This window comes from Aotus nancymaae, unplaced genomic scaffold (genome assembly GCF_030222135.1).
Source record: "Aotus nancymaae isolate 86718 unplaced genomic scaffold, 86718_ANA_hifiasm-v0.15.2.pri h1tg000028l, whole genome shotgun sequence".
In the NCBI taxonomy this organism is placed as follows: domain Eukaryota; kingdom Metazoa; phylum Chordata; class Mammalia; order Primates; family Aotidae; genus Aotus; species Aotus nancymaae.
In genome coordinates, this window is record NW_026988441.1 from 13698671 (window position 1) to 13717958 (window position 19288).

General features: G+C 50.7%; 1 protein-coding gene across 6 annotated transcripts in view; it reads left to right on the forward strand.

Annotated features, from left to right (window-relative positions):
• The window catches only part of CUNH19orf47 (chromosome unknown C19orf47 homolog), a 34009-nt gene extending 15084 nt beyond the window's left edge, over positions 1-18925 (forward strand). For 4 of the 6 annotated variants that reach the window (XM_012461404.3, XM_012461403.2, XM_064381309.1 and 1 more), the window contains 5 exons: positions 195-276; positions 4498-4635; positions 6515-6667; positions 9399-9469; positions 11074-12194. In XM_012461404.3, the coding sequence (XP_012316827.1) occupies positions 195-276; positions 4498-4635; positions 6515-6667; positions 9399-9469; positions 11074-11568 (939 nt within the window). In that variant the 3' untranslated portion in view covers positions 11569-12194. Of the gene's footprint in view, positions 1-194; positions 277-4497; positions 4636-6514; positions 6668-9398; positions 9470-11073 lie in introns of all 6 variants that reach the window. The other 2 variants (XM_012461406.3, XM_012461409.3) reach the window with 2 other exon arrangements.
• Positions 18926-19288: the final 363 nt, after the last annotated feature.

Sequence of the window (19288 nt, forward strand, 5' to 3'; positions counted from 1 at the left end):
CGTTTTGTAGAGTACTGGTCAAATATTTTATAGTGTGCCCCTCAGTTTGGGGATGTCTGATGCTTTCTTGTGGTTAGGAGTGAAATACGTTACAATCTTCTCTGGCAATCAGATGCTGATCCTTCTGGTGTTGCTTAGATCTCTAGGTCCATGATTCTGCTGTGGTGACCCAGGTGCCTGTTCTTTTTTTACAGGACATGTGCAAAGCTGCCACTGAGTCAGTGCCCTCTAGCCCCAGCCCCCTCGCAGGCGAGATTCGCCGTGGCACAACCAGTGGTGAGTCCTAACTCTTCAGGCCTCTTTTCCTTGATTTGAGAAAGAGTTTCGCTCTCGTTGCCCAGGCTGGAGTGCAGTGACTCAATATTGGCCCACCACAACCTCCGCCTCCCAAATTCAAGCAATTCTCCTGCCTCAGCGTCCTGAGTAGCTAAGATTATAGGTGTGAGCCACCACTCCTGGCCAGGGGGCTGTTTTAAACAGCAAAATCACCAATAAAAATATGAAAAATGTTCACATTCATGGCATCAAGTAGACTGGGCAAAGGATACTTGTTTACAGAGTGGGACCTGAAACAAGAGGGTGAGAATGCCTTCTTTGTTCTCATTTGGGAACGTGTCTGGAGTGACTCAGATTGTTCACTCTGTATGTCTGTGAATGAAGTGAAAGCACTGTCTGTATTGATTTTAGGATTACAAAGACATTTTAATGAGTAGGCAAATTTGCAAATATGGAATCTATGAATGATGAGTATTGACTGTATTATTGACTATATTTATACTTTTTCTTTTTCTTTCTTTTTTTTTTTTGGAGATGGAGTCTCACTCTGTCATCCAAGCTGAAGTGCAGTGCTATGCTCTCTCGGCCCACTGCAACCTCCACCTCCCAGGTTTAAGCGATTCTCCTGCCTCAGCCTCCAGAGGAGCTGGGATTACAGGTGCACGCCACCATGCCTGGCTAATTTTTGTATTTTTAGTAGGAATGGGATTTCACCCTGTTGGCCAGGCTGGTCTCGAACCCTCAGGTGATCCACCCGCCTCACCCTCCCAAAGTGCTGGGATTACAGGTGTGAACTGCTACTGCGCCTGGCCTTTTAAAAAATTTTTTTGAGACAGAATCTCACTGTGTTGCCTGTGTTGGAGTGCAGTGGCACGATGTCAGCTCACTGCAACCTCTGCCTCCCAAGTTCAAGTGATTCTTGAGCCTTGGTCATCCAAGTAACTGGGATTACTGGTGTGCGCCACCATGCCCAGCTAATTTTTGTATTTTTAGTAGAGACAAGGTTTTGCCACATTTACCAGGCTGGTCCTCAAGTGATCCATCCGTCTCAGCCTCCCAAAGTACAGGCACGAGCCACTGCACCTGGCTATTTTTGCTTTTTAAAAGTAAACATCTAAATTTTAACATACACATTAGCTTCCCTTTGCTGATAACTAAGCTGCCTCAAAACTGTGCTTTAAAACACAGACATGTGGACCAGGCGCAGTGGCTCACGCCTGTAATCCCAGCACTCTGGGAGGCCAAGGCGGGCAGATCATGAGGTCAAGAGATCGAGACCGTCCTGGCCAACATGGTGAAACCCCATCTCTACTAAAAATACAAAAATTAGCTGGGCATGGTGGCGCGTGCCTGTAGTTCCAGCTACTTGGGAGGCTGAGGCAGGAGAATCACTTGAACTCAGGAGGCATAGGTTGCAGTGAGCCAAGATCGTGCCACTGCACTCCAGCCTGGCAACAGAACAAGACTTCATCTCAAAAACACACACACATACACACATACACATAGACATGTATTTTCATTTCTTGAGATGAGAGTCTCACTCTCTTGCCCAGGCTGGAGTGTAGTGATGCAGTCATAGCTCACTGTAGCCTCAAAGTCCTGGCCTCAAGTGATCCTCCCACCTCAGCCTCCTGAATAGCTGGGATTACAGGCACAAGCCACCATGCCTTGCTAAAACATGGGCGTTTATTTCTCATGATTTCATGGGCTGGCTGGTCAGTTCTGCTGTAGGCCAACTCAGCTGATTTTACTGGTCACCTGGCAGCTAGATTGAAGCTGGGTTTATGGCCTCATTCACATATCTGATGGTTGTCCTCATGTTATCTGGGCCCACAGGGTGATTTGGCTACATGTCCATAATTATCTAGCAGGCTAGCCTGGGCTTGTTCACAGTAGTGCTTGCAGGGTTCCCAAACGCAGCAGAGGAGGGCTGGCCCCGGTATGCAGAACACCTCTTAAGCCTTTGCTGTTCTTGTCCTATTGGCCAAAGCAGGTTACATGGCTAAGTCCAGAGTCAGTGTGGGCAAGGCCTACCCAAAGGCATGGATGCAGAGAGGCTGAGCAAATTAGGATTCATTTCTGTAACACTCCCCCATAACATACATTCAGAAAAGGGTTCCATCATAAGAGTACAGTGGGTGGCTTTCATAGACGTGATACCTATGTAGCCAGTACCCAAATCCAGCCACGGAAACATGACCAGCCTGCCAGAGTCCCCCTGTGCCCTCTCCCAGCCACCACATCGTCTCCAGGGTACCCACTACCCTGATTGCTAACAGCACACATTAGTTTTACCAGTCTTTCAAATCTTTATAATGAAATTTTCAGCTAGGTATGGTGGCCTATGTCTTTAATCCAAGCACTTTGGGAGGCCCATGTGGGAGGATCACTTGAGACCAGCCTGGGCAACATCGTGAGACCCTGTCTCCACACAAATTATTAAATTAGTTGTGTGTGGTGGCATGTGCCTGTAGTCCCAGCTACTTGGGAGGCTGAGGTGGGAGGATTGCTGGAGCCCAGGACTTTGAGGCCGCAGTGAGTTATGGCAGCACTGCACTCCATCATCCTGGGAAACAGAGTGAGACCTTGTCTCTTAGAAAAAAAAAAAAAGAGAGAGAGAGAAATAAAAAGAGAAGGGGAAATAGGCAAATAAGGAAAGGGGTGGGAAGAATGCCCCAAAAACAGCATTCCTGAGATGATCACTTTTACACATGTCATATCGTCAAATGTGTTCTGTCAGGAGGGAGAAAGAGAACAGGTTTTTGTTCTCTTATACCCTGACTGCAACTCATATGCAACCGAGTAAAGACAGAGTTGGCTGCTGTCTTTACTTATGCTTATAAAGCATCACATTCCTGACATCTTTTCAGCAGCACACTTCCCTCTGGGTACAGCATGAGAGGCAGGGCCCTTTTCACAGCTTGCCTTTTATAGCAGAAAATCCTGATCATGTTGCACTCAGCTAGGTAAAGAGTGTTGTGAATGGAGGTTCTCACAGGACAGATTCTGCATAGCCAGAGAGTTTGCAGCCACTGGACATAAAGCCACCCCATCCAACCTGAGAAATGTCTGAAGAAGCGCTAGGGTATATCCCAAATCATTAACAGACGAGAAAGAGCAGGCCTGAAGACCAAGAATTTCTTCTGCAGAGAGGGAGGAGGTCTGATAGGGAGGGATCTGTCCTGGGACTTCTGGGCACCAATAATGCCCTGATGCTTGACCTGGGTGGTGGGTACTTGGGGGTCACATTTTGTTAAATGGGCTGCGATGGTTTAATATAGTTTTTTTTTTTTTTTTTCGAGACTGAGTTTTACTCTCTTGCCCACGCTAGAGTGCAGTGGTGCGATCATAGCTCACTGCAGCCTTGACCTCCTGGGTTCAAGTGATCCTCCTGCCTCAGCCCCCTGAGTAGCTGGGACTACAGGCATGTGCCACCATGCCTGGCTAACTTTTTGTATTTTTGGTGGAGATGGGGTTTTGGCATGTTGCCCAAGCTGGTCTTGAACTGGCCTCAAGTGATCCACCCGCCTCGGCTTCCCAAAGTACAGGGATTACAGGTGTGCACCCCCATGTTTGTCCTCAGAAACTACTTTAGGCACTGGGATACAGCAGTAAACAGACACGACCTCCTGATGGAGCTTGCATTCTTGTGAGTGAATTTACCAGTAAACAAATATAGTTTAATGTCAATTAGCTGTAAGGGCCATGAAGAAAATGAAAGTGGATAAGTGGGTAAGGAGGTGCTGTTTTTGATGGGGTGGTCAGGGAAATTTTCTCTGAGGAGTTGCCATCAGAGAGGAGGCTTGAATGATGAGACGCAGCAATCCCACTGTACTTAGGGAACCGCATGTCAGGCAGAAGGAACAGCAAGGACCCTGAGGAAGTGTCTACTTGCTAGGTAAAGAAGATCCTGGAGACAAGCATGGCTGGAGCATCTCAGGGAGGGGAGGGGTAAACTCAGCCCAAGGCTGGGTGACTGATGGATGAGGTGTGATTGGAACTAGTGTGGTCTAGAGCCTCAGGAAAGGCTCCTAGGGTAGGGAGGGATGGGCTAGTTCCTGGGGAGATGCATCCCTATCACGAGGACTGTGCAGCCCCAGAGTGATACCAGCTGACCATCTCATTCAGTCCCAAGGCTCACCTTCTCCATCCTGGGACTGCTGGATTGAGGCCGTCTCCCAGGACCCCACCTGACCGGACTCTCCCCTTTTCTTCCTGCAGCTGCCTCTCGAATGATCACCAACAGCCTAAACCGTGACTCCCCACCCAACACTCCCCCCAGGCGCCCAGACACTAGCACCTCCAAGATCTCGGTCACTGTGTCCAACAAGATGGCAGCAAAGAGTGCCAAAGCCACTGGTGAGGGCACATGGGCAGGTGGTGGGAGGAGCAGGAGGGGAATGTGGGTTGGTAGGAGGTGTTGGGGGTCATGCTCCCAATACTGTAAAGTGCTTAGAAGACCGCAAGGTATATAAAGCATTTGGCCTGAGTCACCTCTATAAACTTGATCAAGTTGCCATATGACTGCAGGCCTCACTTTATACATCTGTGGCATGGGGGGTGGTGATACCCCACCAGGAGGATGAACAGAAGCACCTGAGTTGGTGTGTTGAGGCGTGTGTGCATTGCCTTCTCACGCAGGGGTTCAGGCTTTGTGAACAGGTGGTCACCGAGTCCCTGACTTGTGCCCAGCTCTGTGCTTAATGCCTCGGGTCAAAGGTAAAGAACCTCTTGGCCTCTTCTCAGCAGCCAAGGGATCCTTGAAGCTCTACAGTCTGATCCTATAACCCCCTGGGCTGGAACTCTCCAGGGTTTCCTGTTATTCCAGGAATAAAGGGCATCTTACCCACGTGGTCTGTAGGGCCCTGCATCGTGTGGATTCATCTCTTGCATCTCCCCACTTTGCATGCTCGCTTGCTCCCCTCCAGTCTCCTTACCATCATGGGCCCTTTGCCCCTGGTGACCCCTTGGCCTGAGCACTCTTCCTCCCCAGACTGCTCCATGTTGGCCTCTGTGCTCCTCCAGGTCTCAGCTTGAGAATTGGGGTGGGCCTGCAGTCCCTGGCTCCCAAGCCTTCCCATCCACCATGCTCTCATGCCTTTGCTGGACCCATCCCCACAGCAATGACTTCATGGTGTCATAAGGCAAATGTGGAAACTCAGGCCAAGGGCACTTCATGTTTCTGGCACCCACTCCCATCACGCCCCATTCACCTCCATCACAAAGTCTCCCCTTTGTCCTGCAGATTTGGAAGTGCCTCACCCTCTTCTGGCCTTTGATTTGTGTGCCGTGAACAAAAAATGCTGGGTGTGGTGGCTCACGCCTGTAATCCCAACACTTTGGGAGGCTAAGGCTGGAGCATTGCTTGAGCCCAGGGGCTCAAGACCAACCTGGACAAGATGACGAAACCCTGTCTCTACATTAAAAAAAAAAAGTAGGCTCATGCCTGTAATCCCAGCACTTTGGGAGGCCGAGGAGGGCAGATCACCTGAGGTCAGTTCAAGACCAGCCTGACCAACATAGTGAAACCCTGTGTCTACCAAAAATACGAAAATTAGCTAGGCGTGATGGCGCATGCCTGTAATCCCAGCTACTTGGAAGGCTGAGGCAGAAGAATCGCTTGAACCCGGGAGGCAGAGGTTGTAGGGTTGTGGTGAGCTGAGATCATGCCATTGTACTTCAGACTGGGCAACAAGAACGAAAACTCCATCTCAAAAAAAAAAGAAGTTAAAATCAGTTTATAAAGTATTGTCAAGATGGTGAGCCTGGGAGCAACTGGCTCTTTTAACCCTTAACACATTTCAGGGTTTTTTAAATTAAGGTGTAACTTACCCACAGTCCACAACTCATAAATGTACACAGCTCAAGTGCTTGTTGAAAAGTGAGTGCAGCCATAAAAGCACTGCCTGCTTGGAGCTCTAGAACCTTTCCACCACCCAGCAGGTTCTCCATCTCAGGGGATGTGGGCTGGGCTGGGCCATGAGCCTGCTCAGAACAGGGACAGAGCCACAGGAAGCCTGGGAGGCCTGCCACAGCCTGGGAATTCTGGGCATCTTCTGTGATCTCGTGTTGCACAGACCTGAGTTTCTCGGTGGTTCAGTCAGTGGTGATATGGGTGGTTGGGGATTCCAGTCATGTGAATGTGTGGTGATAAAGGACACCTGGTGTCTGGCCTCCATCCTGGGAGAACATTCTGTCTCAGAGGGTGCTGATACCGTATCCCACTTTGTTCTGCCAGCAGCCCTAGCCCGCCGGGAGGAGGAGAGCCTGGCTGTTCCTGCCAAGCGGCGCCGGGTCACTGCTGAGATGGAGGGGAAGTATGTCATCAACATGCCCAAAGGCACCACACCCCGTACCCGCAAGATCCTGGAGCAGCAGCAGGCAGCAAAAGGTACTGGCCCATCAGGCTGCGCTTCCCTGCAGAGACCGTGTCCTTCCTGCTGCATCACACAGGGCCTGTCATATCCTACAGATGGTGGCAGAGAAGTAGGCTCTAATGGGGGATGCAGGAGCCTTAGGTCAAGGGGACGGCGATGGTGGCCACAGAGGAGGGAGACACAATACCTCTGCCCTCTGATCCTGCAGTTAGTGTAGCTGGGTTCCTTGGCGCCTCTTCCCCAAGGGGCAGGAGCAAGGATAGAGCAATGGCCTGCTGTAAAATGAGTGACCATGCTTGGCCAAGGGCAAATACCCCAAAATGGCACCATTATTGTGAGCCAGAAGACGAGTGGAGATACAGTCCAAAGCTAGGCCTTGTATGTGGAAGTACAGCGATGATCTCTTGGCTGGGCATGGTGATGCACTGCTGTAATCCCCGAACTTTGGGAGATTGAGGCAGGAAGATCACTTGAGCCTAGGAGTTCAAGCATGCAACATGGTGAGCTCCTGTCTCTATTAAAAAAAATAAAAGGCTGGGGATGGTGGCCTATGCTTGTTGCTCCAGCACTTTCAGAAACATATTCAGTAAAAACAAACTCTTGCTGGGCGTGATGGCTCACACTTGTAATCCCAGTGCTTTGGGAGGCTGAGGTGGGCAGATCACAAGGTCAAGACATCAAAACCATCCTGGTCAACATGGTAAAACCCTGTCTCTACTAAAAAATACAAAAAAAATTAGCTGGGTGTGATCGGGCACGCCTGTAGTCCCCTCTACTTGGGAGGCTGAGACACAAGAATCGCTTAAACCTGGTGGGCAGAGGTTGCAGTGAGCCAATATTGTGCCACTGCACTCCAGCCTGGCGACAGAGCGAGACTCCATCTCAAAACAAAACAAAACAAAACTCTTAGGCCAGGCATGGTGGCTCACTCCTGTAATCCCAGCACTTTGGGAGGCTAAGGCGGGTGGATCACGAGGTCAAGAGATGGTGACCATCCTGGCCAACATGGTGAAACCCCGTCTCTAAAAAAAAAAAAAACAAAACTCTTTTTCCTCACTCCCATGTCCCTGTCTCTTGTTAACCTTTCCAGACCAACGTCTATGTACGTATATATACACATATATAGGCAATTTTTCTTTTTTAGTTTTAATTTTTATTTTTTTGAGACAGGGCCTCACTTCACCCAGGCTGGGGTGCAGTGGCACCCTGTCGACTAACTGCAGCTTCCTCGGCCTCCCAAGTTCAAGCAGTCCTGCCTCAGCCTCACGAGTGGCTGGGACTACAGGCATGCCCCACCATGCTCACCTAATTTTTGTGTTTTTTGTAGAGATGGGGTTTTGCTATGTTGCCCAGGCTGGTCTTGAACTCCTGAGCTCAAGTGGTCTGCCCACTTCAGCTTTCCAAGTTGCTAGGATTACAGGTGTGAGCTACTGCACCTGGCCTAGTTTTTCTTTTTTCAACACAGATAGCATTTGTGTTTATAATGTAAGTATTGTTCTATAACTTTTTTTTTTTTTTGAGATGGAGTCTCGCTCTGTTGCCTAGGCTGGAGTGTAGTGGCGTGATCTCAGCTCACTGCAACCTCCGCTTTCTGCGTTCAAGCGATTCTCCTGCCTCAATCTCCCAAGTAGCTGGGATTACAGGCGCACTCTGCCATGTCCAGCTAATTTTTATATATTTAATAGAAATGGGGTTTCATCATGTTGCCCAGACTGTTCTCAGACTCCGGACCTCAGGTGAACCACCTGCCTTGGCCTCCCAAAGTCCTGGGATTACAGGCGTGAGCCACTGTGCCTGGACCTAACTTTTTTTTTTTTTTGAGACAGAGTCTTGCTCTGTTGCCTAGGCTGGAGTGCTGTGGTATGAGCACAGCTCATCGCAGCCTTGAACTCCTGGGCTCCCACCTTACCTCCCCAATAGCAGGGACTACGGGTGTTGGCCACCATGCCCAGCTAATTTTTAAAGTCTCATCTCTAACTCTTAAGCTCACGCAATTTGCCCACCACTGCCTCCCACGGTATTGGGATTACAGACATGAGCCACCACTCCTGTTCTACAACTTCTTTGTTCATATATTCGTGTGTGTACATATATATATCTTTGGGACTCAGAATATATATATAGAGAGAGAGACAAGGTCTCACTATATTACCCAGATTGTTCTCAAACTCCTGGGCTCAGGTGATCCTCCTGCCTTGGCCTCCCAAAGGGATTACAGGTGTGCCCTGCCATGCCCAGCCCATGTTCTATAACTTTTTAATTGAGATCTTCTTATATTAGTGCAGGTAGATCTGCTTCATTCTTTTTTTAATGGTCATTTATTATTTCCAGAGTATTTATATACCATAATTTAATAAACATTATATTGATGGCTGTTAGGTTATAATTTATTTAGGGGAGGATGCATTACCACTCAATAGATTCTCTCAGAGGTCTCTGACCCCAAGAAGTGGAAGGAATGTGCAGGGACTGAGAACTCTTCCCGTGCACACAGTGCATGAGCTAGTGCTGAGGTGCAGGGAATCTGCCAGTTGCAGCTGGTCTTTCCCACATTTGACTGTAGCCAGATGTGGGTGGGTTAAGGTCAGCGTGAGCCAACAGTGTAGACATAACACCCGACTCAGCACAGTCTGGCCCTGCCTATCCCATAGCTACTGGTGTCTGGGCTGCCTTGGTGTCTGTATGGTACTCAGCCTAGGGCTGGCCCACTGGGGCCTCTCCCTGATGGCCTCACTTCCCTCCCAGGTCTCCACAGGACGTCTGTGTTTGACCGCCTCGGCGCTGAGACCAAGGCAGACACCACGACGGGGAGTAAAGTGAGTGGGGATGGGGAACAGTCCTGGGCATTCGAGCTCTTGTCCTCTCTGAGTGATGCTCCTGACTCTTGTGTATCTCGCCCATCACTTGGCCGCCTGTCCAGCCTCAGTTCCCGGCTTCGTACTGGCAGTTTGTCCCTGTCTTCTGCCCTGGCTTCTCTCCCAATTTCCAGCCCTGGGGGTCCAGAGACTCCTGAATGCCTCCCACCTACCATGTCCCCAACTGGTCTTAGCATCTTCCCCCAAAGTAAGTACTCTCCTGAGCCCCCATCTCAGGGCTGCCCACCCTCCCCATCGCATCTGTCAGTGGGTCTGATGACTACCATTTCTCCCTCCTCTGCCATCTCTCCCTGTCCGGATAGGACGATAGCCTCCTGAATGGTCTCGCACAGCTGCCAGGGACCCCCAGCCCCCGGTCCCCGCAGGAGCAGTGTGTGCGGCCCACAGGACAGGGCCCGTCCTCCCAGCAGAAGCCCTGTAGATGCTTTTCACTGCGCTCCTGATGCAGCATGCACTTCCTGCCACGGCCTGCAGTCCCACAGGCCCCAGGCATGGTGTGTGGTTCAGAGTACACCCTGAAGCCCACAGCGGCCCGACTCTGTGGCTCGGCCATGTCACTTAAGCCCTTTGTACTTCATCCTCCTCATCTGTATAGACCCACCTCCAAGGACAGCTGTAGGGTTGAAGTCATCCCGGCATGGTGCTGGTGTGTGCAGGCCTGTTGGTGAACTATTGCAGATCTCCCCAGCTGTGTTTCCTGCCTGCCAGTGTCCTGCTCCCCAGGGTGCAGCCACTCGGGCTTGCTCACTTCCTAGCATCTCACCACAAGGAGAGTGGGAACACTCGGGATCATGTGGAAGATCCAGGCCTGTGAAGAGCTGGGCACATAGTGAGTGCTTCATACGCAGGATTATGCTTCTTGCCTTCAGGGCGTAGCGCATGCTCTTTTCTTTGCTAATTCATCTTGGAGGGCCTGGCATCAAAGTTGGTGCCTCAGGGAAAGTTCCTCTGGACTGATGATGAGGTACCCGTGTCTCCTGCCCTCCAGCTCTCCATTCTCCCATCATAGAATGTGTTACTGTCATTCTTGCAGAATCATTTGTGTCATTTCTGTTGCCAAGCCTGTCTCCCCCACTGGACTGAGCCCCATGAGGGCAGAGCTGAGGCTGTCTTGGTCTTCACTGTGTCCCTAGCACTGCTGGCCTAGGACCAGGTACAATATAGATTTGAGACTCAGTATTCGTGGAGTGAATGACCAGATTAATCTCTCCACTCTACTCATCCCCACCTATTGACCTTGCAAATGACTTTCCCTTTGCATGGCACACCCGTCCTCTTCCCTCTTTATTAGACCCACTTCCAGCTCAGACGTCCCCTCTCTCAGGGAGCCCTCCCTGAACTTCCAGGAAGGTCAGGTACTTCCTTTGGGCTCCTCCAGGCCCCTGGACTCCCCCTATCATGGCTCTTGCCACTATGTGGGGTGTCACTGATGGGTGTTTCTCCCAACTGTGAGTCCTAGGAGGCCAGGCACAGAGGAAGCAGCTCTCACTGAATGTGTGTTAAGTGACTCAGTGACTCGTTCGTCATGTCTCTGACTTCCACAGCCCACAGGAGTCTTTAGCCGCCTGGGGGCCACCCCAGAGACAGATGAGGATCTGGCTTGGGACAGCGACAATGACAGCAGCAGCTCTGTCTTGCAGTATGCCGGGGTCCTGAAGAAGTTAGGACGGGGCCCAGCCAAGGCCAGTCCCCAGCCAGCACTGACTGTCAAAGCCAAGGCCACAAGCTCAGCGACAACGGCCACTGCCCCGACACTGCGGCGCCTGGCACTTTCCTCACGGTCAGGGCTTGAGAAGAAGCCGGAGTCCTTATCTAAAGTCAGCATCATCCAGAGACTGGGCACAGCTGCCCTTGTGCCCGAGGCCCAGGACAGCCAGGTCACCAGCACCAAGAGTAAGTCCTCAGCCGAGGTCAAGGTCACCATTAAGAGGACTCTGGTGGGGCCCCGGGGGAGCAGCTCCAGCGAGGGCCTTGGTGCCCAGATGGACCACGCAGGCACTGTGAGCGTGTTCAAAAGACTGGGCCGCAGGACCTTCTAGCCCATGTGTGGGCGGGGTGCAGGCAGCAGAGCCCACGGGCATCTGCCCCGGGCCCGCTCCAGGCTCCTGGCTTCATCACACCTCCCCGCCAGCTCCTGGATGACACGGCTTGTCTCCCTCGGGCTCTGGAGCTGGGCCCGAGCATTTGGGGGATTCCCCCATTTCTCCCGGCCTGGGATGGTCGTCGCAGCTGGCCTGGCCCACTCCAGGACTCCCCTTCTCTCATGTCCTCTGTGCTTTCTTCTCTGGCTGTGGCCTTGGTAGAACCCACTTTTCTACCTCTCCCAAGTGCCAGGGGCCCTCTTCCTCTCCTACATTCCCTTCCCCAACCAGGAGGGTCTGCTGCCTCAGACCCCAGCTCATCAGCCTCTCTGTCCCCCAAAACTGAGCGGGTGTCACCTGGAGGGCCTCCCTTCCCCCACTCCCCATCAACCTCCCTCACTCCTCTGCGCCTCCCCCAACTGCTGTGACTTCTCTCTCTCCCTGTCTTCATTCTGTTCATTTCTCTTCTGTTTTCTGTCCCCGTGGCAAGGCCCGACTGTCCGCTGCATCCTGCCCGACCCTCCTGTACCTCCGGCCTCCCAGCGGCCCCCTCGTCGGCGGTGGCGTCGAGCCTGTTGAGACTGTTGGCCGCCCTCCACTCCCAGGCTGGAGGGACCTCTCCAGACCCTGGGCTGCGGCCAAGGCACATCCGTTTTCCTGCCCTGGGCGTCTTTGTCTCTGAAAGTCTATGGTGGGTGGTGGGCAAGGGGCACTGGGAAGGGAGGCCAGGGCCTAGGGTGAAGACAGCTGCTGTTTTAATATATTTTTGTGACTTTCAAATTGCTTCCCCACCTCCTTCAGGGTGAGTTGCAGGACTATTTCACACCATACACAGTGCAGGTGAGGGGTGCTGGCAGAGGGTTGGGCTGCGTCTCTGAGGGTCAGGTTTCCCGCACACACGTGGGCCACGTCTCTGCTGCAGGCCCTGAGTCGAGGGGAGTAATGGCCACGGTCACCATTCAGTTAGGCTGCCCCCTGCCCCCAACAAGTCATAGTGGTGCTGTCACTCTCTCCCCTCCCCCATGGATTTTACCTGCCTCTGCCACTCTGCCTGTTGGCGCCTTTCCAAATGATGGGCTCCCTTTATGAGACCATGAGTTTCCATTGGTTTGATCGCTCACCCCTCAGGGCTGCACAGCGCCCCTGAGCCAGGCCTATCCTAGGAGCTGGGAGCAGGCAGTGAGCTGGGCTGGCCAAGGCCCTGCCCACGGGGCCTCTCCAGGGGTGGGGTGTAGGTGAAGCAGTGGTGCCGGCCAAGGAGTTCAAGGGGTAGGAGAAAGTGGCCAAGGCCACTTGAGGGGTTGGGATAGGAAGGCCTTTCAGAAGGGATGACATGGAGGTTGAGCTGGGAATGTGGCTTCATGAAGTTCAGGAGGAGCTTTCAGGCAGAGGGACAGCCAGGGGCAGAGGTGCTGAAGTGGGACAAGGAACAGGAAGAGGGCTGGTGGCTGTGAGTGGGGGTGGGGCTGCCGTACAGCACGAGGCAGAGGTAGGTGGGCAGGAGCCAGATGGCTGGGGGCGCTGGACCAAGGAGGAGGAATATGCACAGTGACCCAGGAGTGCTAGGTCGGGAGGATTTGGAGCAGGGTGTACTGAGCTGAGTTTCATTTAGGACCATTGCTCTGGCTTCTGTGAGGAGAAGGAATGGCTGGCAGAGCTGGGGTGGACGTAACTGCAGCAGTCCGGGTGGGAAGCCAGGGTGGCTGTGTGAGGGGATAGCAGTGGGGAGCAGGGAAGAGGGCCGCTTGGGCTGCTTAGCGTGTGCTTTGGAGGAAGAGCTGTGGGATGTGCTGATGGCTTGGAAGTTGGGGCCGGGAGAAGATAAAAATCACAGGTCCCGCCTAGATGTTAGACCCGATCATCTGGGGGAACAGCTGTTAATGGAGAAGGGGAGACTGGAGGGAGCAGCAGGTCAGGGAGGAGGGAGCTGTGTTCTGATCACATTGTCCCTGTTAGGGCCCCCACTGGGGCTCAGGGGGCCACCTGGGCTGGGGGTCCATGGCTGTGGACAGTGCACAGGGTACAGCTGGAATCAAAGCCAAGGGTCTGGTCAGACCAGCTGGACAAGGAACACAGAGATTGCAGGGGACCCAGGAGGGAATCTGGGGCCCTTTCTCTGTTTGGAGAACAGGATCTGACAGAAACAGACAGCCTAGGAGAGGTCAGGGGGATTGGAGGAGAATTAATGAGAGAGCAGGTAAAGATGAGACTAGATCTTATCCATTTATTTATTTATTTTCATTATGGGAAAATATACATCATATGAAATTTACCATTTTAACCATTTTATTTTTATTGGTTTTTTTTTTTTTTTTTTTTTGAGATGGAGTTTTGCTCTTGTTGCCCAGGTTAGAGTGCAATGGCATGATCTCTCACTTAAACCTCCACCTGCTGGGTTCAAACAATTCTCCCACCTCAGCCTCCCTGGTAGCTGGGATTAGAGGCACCTGCCACCATGCCCGGCTACTTTTTGTGTTTTTAGTAGATGGGGTTTCACCATGTTGGCCAGGCAGGTCTCGAAATCTTGACCTTAGGTGATCCTCCCGCCTCCCAAAGTGCTGGGATTACAGGCATGAGCCACTACACCAGGCCCATTTTTACCATTTTAAGCTGTACCATTCAGTGGCATTAAGTACCTTCACACTGTTGTGCACCCATCACCACCATCCACCTCCAGAACTTCATCTTCCCGATGTCATATCTGGGGCCCAACTGTGTGTCACGTACTGTCCCAGGCACTGGGCATGGGATGTGAAGGGCTGGACTTCAGGATGAGGGACTGCTGTAGAGAGTAGTGATAGACCCCTCACCCTGTAGCAGCCCAGGATAGACCCTCCTGAGACTGGCTGAGGCCTGACCTCAAAGGATGGCAAATCCTGGCCCTCAGATTCCAGGGGCCGCCCCTTCAGGTCAGTGCCACCAGGAGGAGCTCACACATGCGCACTTTCCCTGCTGAGCTTCAGCCCTCTTTGTTTCCTAATAATTTCCTCTGATTCTACTTCATGGGTAATTTTAACAACTGCTGGGGTGAACTGGAAATTCTAGTTGCTAAAGAGCCATAGTAATTTCTTAATGTGCAATAGGAACTGCAATGATATAAAAACATATATAGGTCACTTACCACATAAGGCTTAGCTGTGCCAGGTAGATTCTCTTATTGTTGCGCTTTACAGAGGCACAGAGAAGGGAGTTAACTGCGGAAGACCTCACCCAGCCGGCGGGTGGCAGGACTGGGTTTGACTCCAAGGAGCAGACTTCAAGATCCTTGCCTCTTAATCCCTATCCTGTGCTGCCTTTTAAAAATATGTATTTTATTTTGTATTTTATGGAGGCGAGGTCTCACTGTGTTGCCCATGCTGGTCTTGAACTCCTGGGCTCAAGTGATCCTCTCTCCCTAACCTCCAAAAGTGCTGACATTACAGGCATGAGCCACTGCGCCCAGCCACCTGTGCTGCCTTGATTGCAGATTTGAAGCATAGCCCTTTTGGAGGAGGGGCAGGGCGGGGTCTTAAGACAGCAGTTTTGGGCCGGGCACGGTGGCTCATGCCTGTAATCCTAACACTTTGGGAGGCCGAGGTGGGAGGAACACTTGAGGTCAGGAGTTTGGGACCAGCCTGGCCAACATGGCAAAACCCCATCTCTACAAAAAATACAAAAATTAGCTGGCATGTTGGTGCAGGGTTGTAATCCCAGCTACTTGGGAGGCTGAGACATGAGAATCACTTGAACCTGGGAGGCAAAGGTTGCAGTGAGCAGAGATCACACCACTGCACTCCAGTCTGGGTGACAGAGCAAGACTATCTCAAAAGAAAAAAAAGTAGTGGTTTTGGACTCTCTAGAGTTGTCCATTTGTAGATGTTCCCACCAACCCTATTGGCTTGTCTTAGGAAGCATTTGCAGCTAGGATGCTGCAGGCCTTGAGAGTCACATCCTGTGGCCTGAGCTGATGCCTCCTCCACCTCCCAGCTGCTCTGGAATCACAGTGGCCCAACCAATACTCATTTGACTTAGCAGTTCTCCCAAGCCCACCCCAACAGCTGTGACGCACAGTGGTAGACTATTTTTTTCCCTGATTTTATTAAGCACTTTTTGCTTTTAATTTTTTAGAGACAGAATCTATGTTGCCCAGGCTGGTCTCAAACTCCTGGTCTCAAGCAGTCCTCCCATCTCAGCCTCCCAAAGTGTTGGGATTACAGGCAGGAGCCACTGTGCCCTGTCTGTTAGGCATTTTTGAGCATAAATAATACGTTCGCAAACAGGTTTAGTGGCTCACGCCTGTACTCCCAGTTACTTGAAAGGCTGAAGTGGGAGGATCCCTTGAGCTCAGGAGGCTGAGGCTGCAGTGAGCTGCATGTCACTGCACTCCAATCTGGGCAGCAGAGCAAGACTGTCTGAGGGAAAAAAAAAAAAGTAAGAATACATTCACATGGTTCAAAATGCAAAAGACACAAAAGTCTTTACAGTGAAAAGTTATCTTCCCATGTCTCCTAGCCCCCTAGTCTCTTCCCCAGAGGCCACCAATGTCACCAATTTATTATGTAATCTTTCCAGTGAGGTACACACACACACACACACACACACACACACACACACACACACACACCCCGCAGAGGAACATGTAGGACCCATGTACAAGCATACATGTGTCTTAGCAGTCTAATTTATTTAACCAGTTCCGTTTTTTTTTTTTTTTGAGATGGAGTTTCGCTCTTGTTACCCAGGCTGGAATGCAATTGCACGATCTCGGCTCACCGCAACCTCCGCCACCTGGGTTCAGGCAATTCTCCTGCCTCAGCCTCCCGAGTAGCTGGGATTACAGGCACACGCCACCATGCCCAGCTAATTTTTTGTATTTTTAGTAGAGACGGGGTTTCACCATGTTGACCGGGATGGTCTCGATCTCTTGACCTTGTGATCCACCCGCCTCGGCCTCCCAAAGTGCTGGGATTACAGGCGTGAGCCACCGCACCCGGCCCAACCAGTTCCCTTTTGAAGGAAATTCAGATTGTTTCCAACCTCCTGCTATTACAAGTAGTCCTAGAATAAACAACTTTCCTTACACATGGGATCAATTCAGGGTGAATTTGAAGAACACATTATTACATTACATTATTTAAGTGCAAATACTAGTAATGAATCACAGATCTGAGCTAGCCTCTCCTCCAAGATGATTGGCATCCTTCAGGTGATTTATTTATGCAGTCACCACTCCATTTCATAAAGGAATGAAGAGCAGCTGGACTCTTCTAATTGGAGACCACTGGAGGAACCGGGTCAGGGGCTGCTGGGAGCTAGCATTGACTACCACCTGTGGGCCAGGAATTACTAAATAAATGCTTGGCTAAGTTGTTGGACTTGTAGAATCCTGAGGGCAACACCATGAAAGGCAGGGACATCCTATTCTAATCCCATAAACAGATGAGGAAATGGTGGTGCAGTGAGCCCAGAGCTCATGCTAAATTGCAGAACCAGACTTGGCAGCAGCCCAGCAGTGATTCCGTGTGGATGGTGGTCCTGAGACAAGGTCACCTCTGGACACATCCCTTCCTCTGGTAGCCCACATCAGTGGATACTAAAGCCAGATGTAAACTAGCAGTACCTGTGGCAGGTGGCCAGGGCCCGGGCCGGCCCCAGCACCCCTTTCTCCAGTGCCCAAGCCCCCTGCTGCTGAGATGAGCCAAGGGTTGAACTGCAGCCCCCTCGACCCCTCCTGCGGGCATCTGACCTGACTTAGTTTGGTAAGTTTGCTGCAACTATACACCCAACTTTGAAGGCCTGTCGGGGCTCTGGAGCAGAGGAGACATCATTTCCCTTTGCAATATCAGGGCTACATCTTTTTATCTTTTTTTTTTTAAGTAATAGACTTTATTTTTAGAACAGTTTTATTTATTTATTTTGAGACAGGGTCTCGCTCTGTTACCTAGACTGGAGTGCAATGGTATGATCTCAGCTCACTGTAGCCTCCACCCACCAGGCTCAAGTGATCCTCCTGCCTCAGCCACCTGAGTAGCTGGAGCTATGGGCACATGCCACCATGCTCAGCTAATTTTTAAATTAATTAATTAATTAATTTTTGAGATGGAGTCTCACTCTGTGACCCAGGCTGGAGTGCAGTGGTGCAGTCTTGGTTCACTGTAACCTCTGCCTCCCAGGTTCAAACGATTCTGCTTCAGCCTCCTGAGTAGCTGGGATTACAGGTGCCTGCCACCACACCCAGCTAATTTTGTATTTTTATTAGAGATGGGGTTTCACTATGTTGACCAGGCTAGTCTCGAACTCCTGGAGTGTAGTGGCATGATGTCCGCACACTGCAGCCTCCGCCTCCCGAGTTCAAGCAGTTCTCTGTCTCAGCCTCTTGAGTAGCTGGGATTACAGGCGCCCACCTTGTATTTTTAGTAGAGACGGAGTTTCACCGTGTTGGCCAGGCTGGTCTTGACATGATCCACCTGCCTGGCCTCCCAAAGTGCTGGGATTACAGATGTGAGCCACCACACCTGCATGTTTCTTTTCTTGTAGAGACGAGGTCATCACTCAAAGCAATGTACTCACCTCGGCCTCCCAGAATGTTGGGATTACAGGCATGAGCCACTGCACCTGGCGTTAGAATAATTTTAGACTTGCAGAAAAATTGAGAAGATAGTATAGAGAGCTACCGTATACCCCACACTCATTACTCCTAATATTAATGACATCTGACATTGAGGTGGAATATTTGTTACAATTAATGAATCAGTATCGATCCATGAGTATTAACTAAAGTCTGTAGTTTATTCAGATTGCCTTGGTTTTACCTAACTTCTTTTGCTGTTCCAGGATCTCATATGATAGTATGTTTGTCAAATTTGATAACATTGTATCTCCAGACATTTATACCAACAAATAAGGGTTGTCCTGTCTCGTTAGGCTCCTCTTGGCTGTGGTGGTTGCTCAGACTTTCCTTGTTTTTGATGCCTAAGAGTTCTGGTCAAGTGTATTATAGGATGCCCCTCAGCTGGGATTTGTCTGATGTTTTTCTCGTGATTACATTGGAGTTACGTGTTTTTTGGAGGAAGACCTCAAAGAGAAAGTGTCGTTTCATCACATATCGAGGATACACACTCTCCACATGATTCATCACTGTTTTTGTTCATCTTCATCATCTGTTTGTCAAGTTTCTCCACTTTGTAAAGTTATGCGTCTTTCTCCCTTTACACCTTGTCCTCTTTGCAAGGAAGTCACCGCACAGCCCACATGTAAGGAGTTGGGGGGTTTATGCTCCACCTCCTTGGGGGCAAAGAATTTACATAAATTATTTGGAATTCTTCTGCAAAGGAAATGTGTCTCTTCTCCTCATTTAGTGACTTATTCAGTCATTTATTCTTACGAGTTTGGACTCATGGATATTTACTTTGTACTTGAGGTTATCATCCAATATGACTTCCTTTATTTTGTCACTCACATTAGTCTGGCTTTGGCCATGGGGAGCTCTTTCAGTTGGTTCCAGAGTCACTTTGACTTGTAATGCCCCCATTGTTTTTGTGTTTTTTTTTTTGTTTTATTTTTGTTTTGTTATTTTTTTTAAGACGGAGTTTTGCTCTTTTTGCCCATGCTGGAGTGCAATGGCGGTGATCTCGGCTCACCACAGGAGATCACCCAGGATCTCTGCTTCCTGGGTTCAAGTGATTCTCCTGCCTCAGCC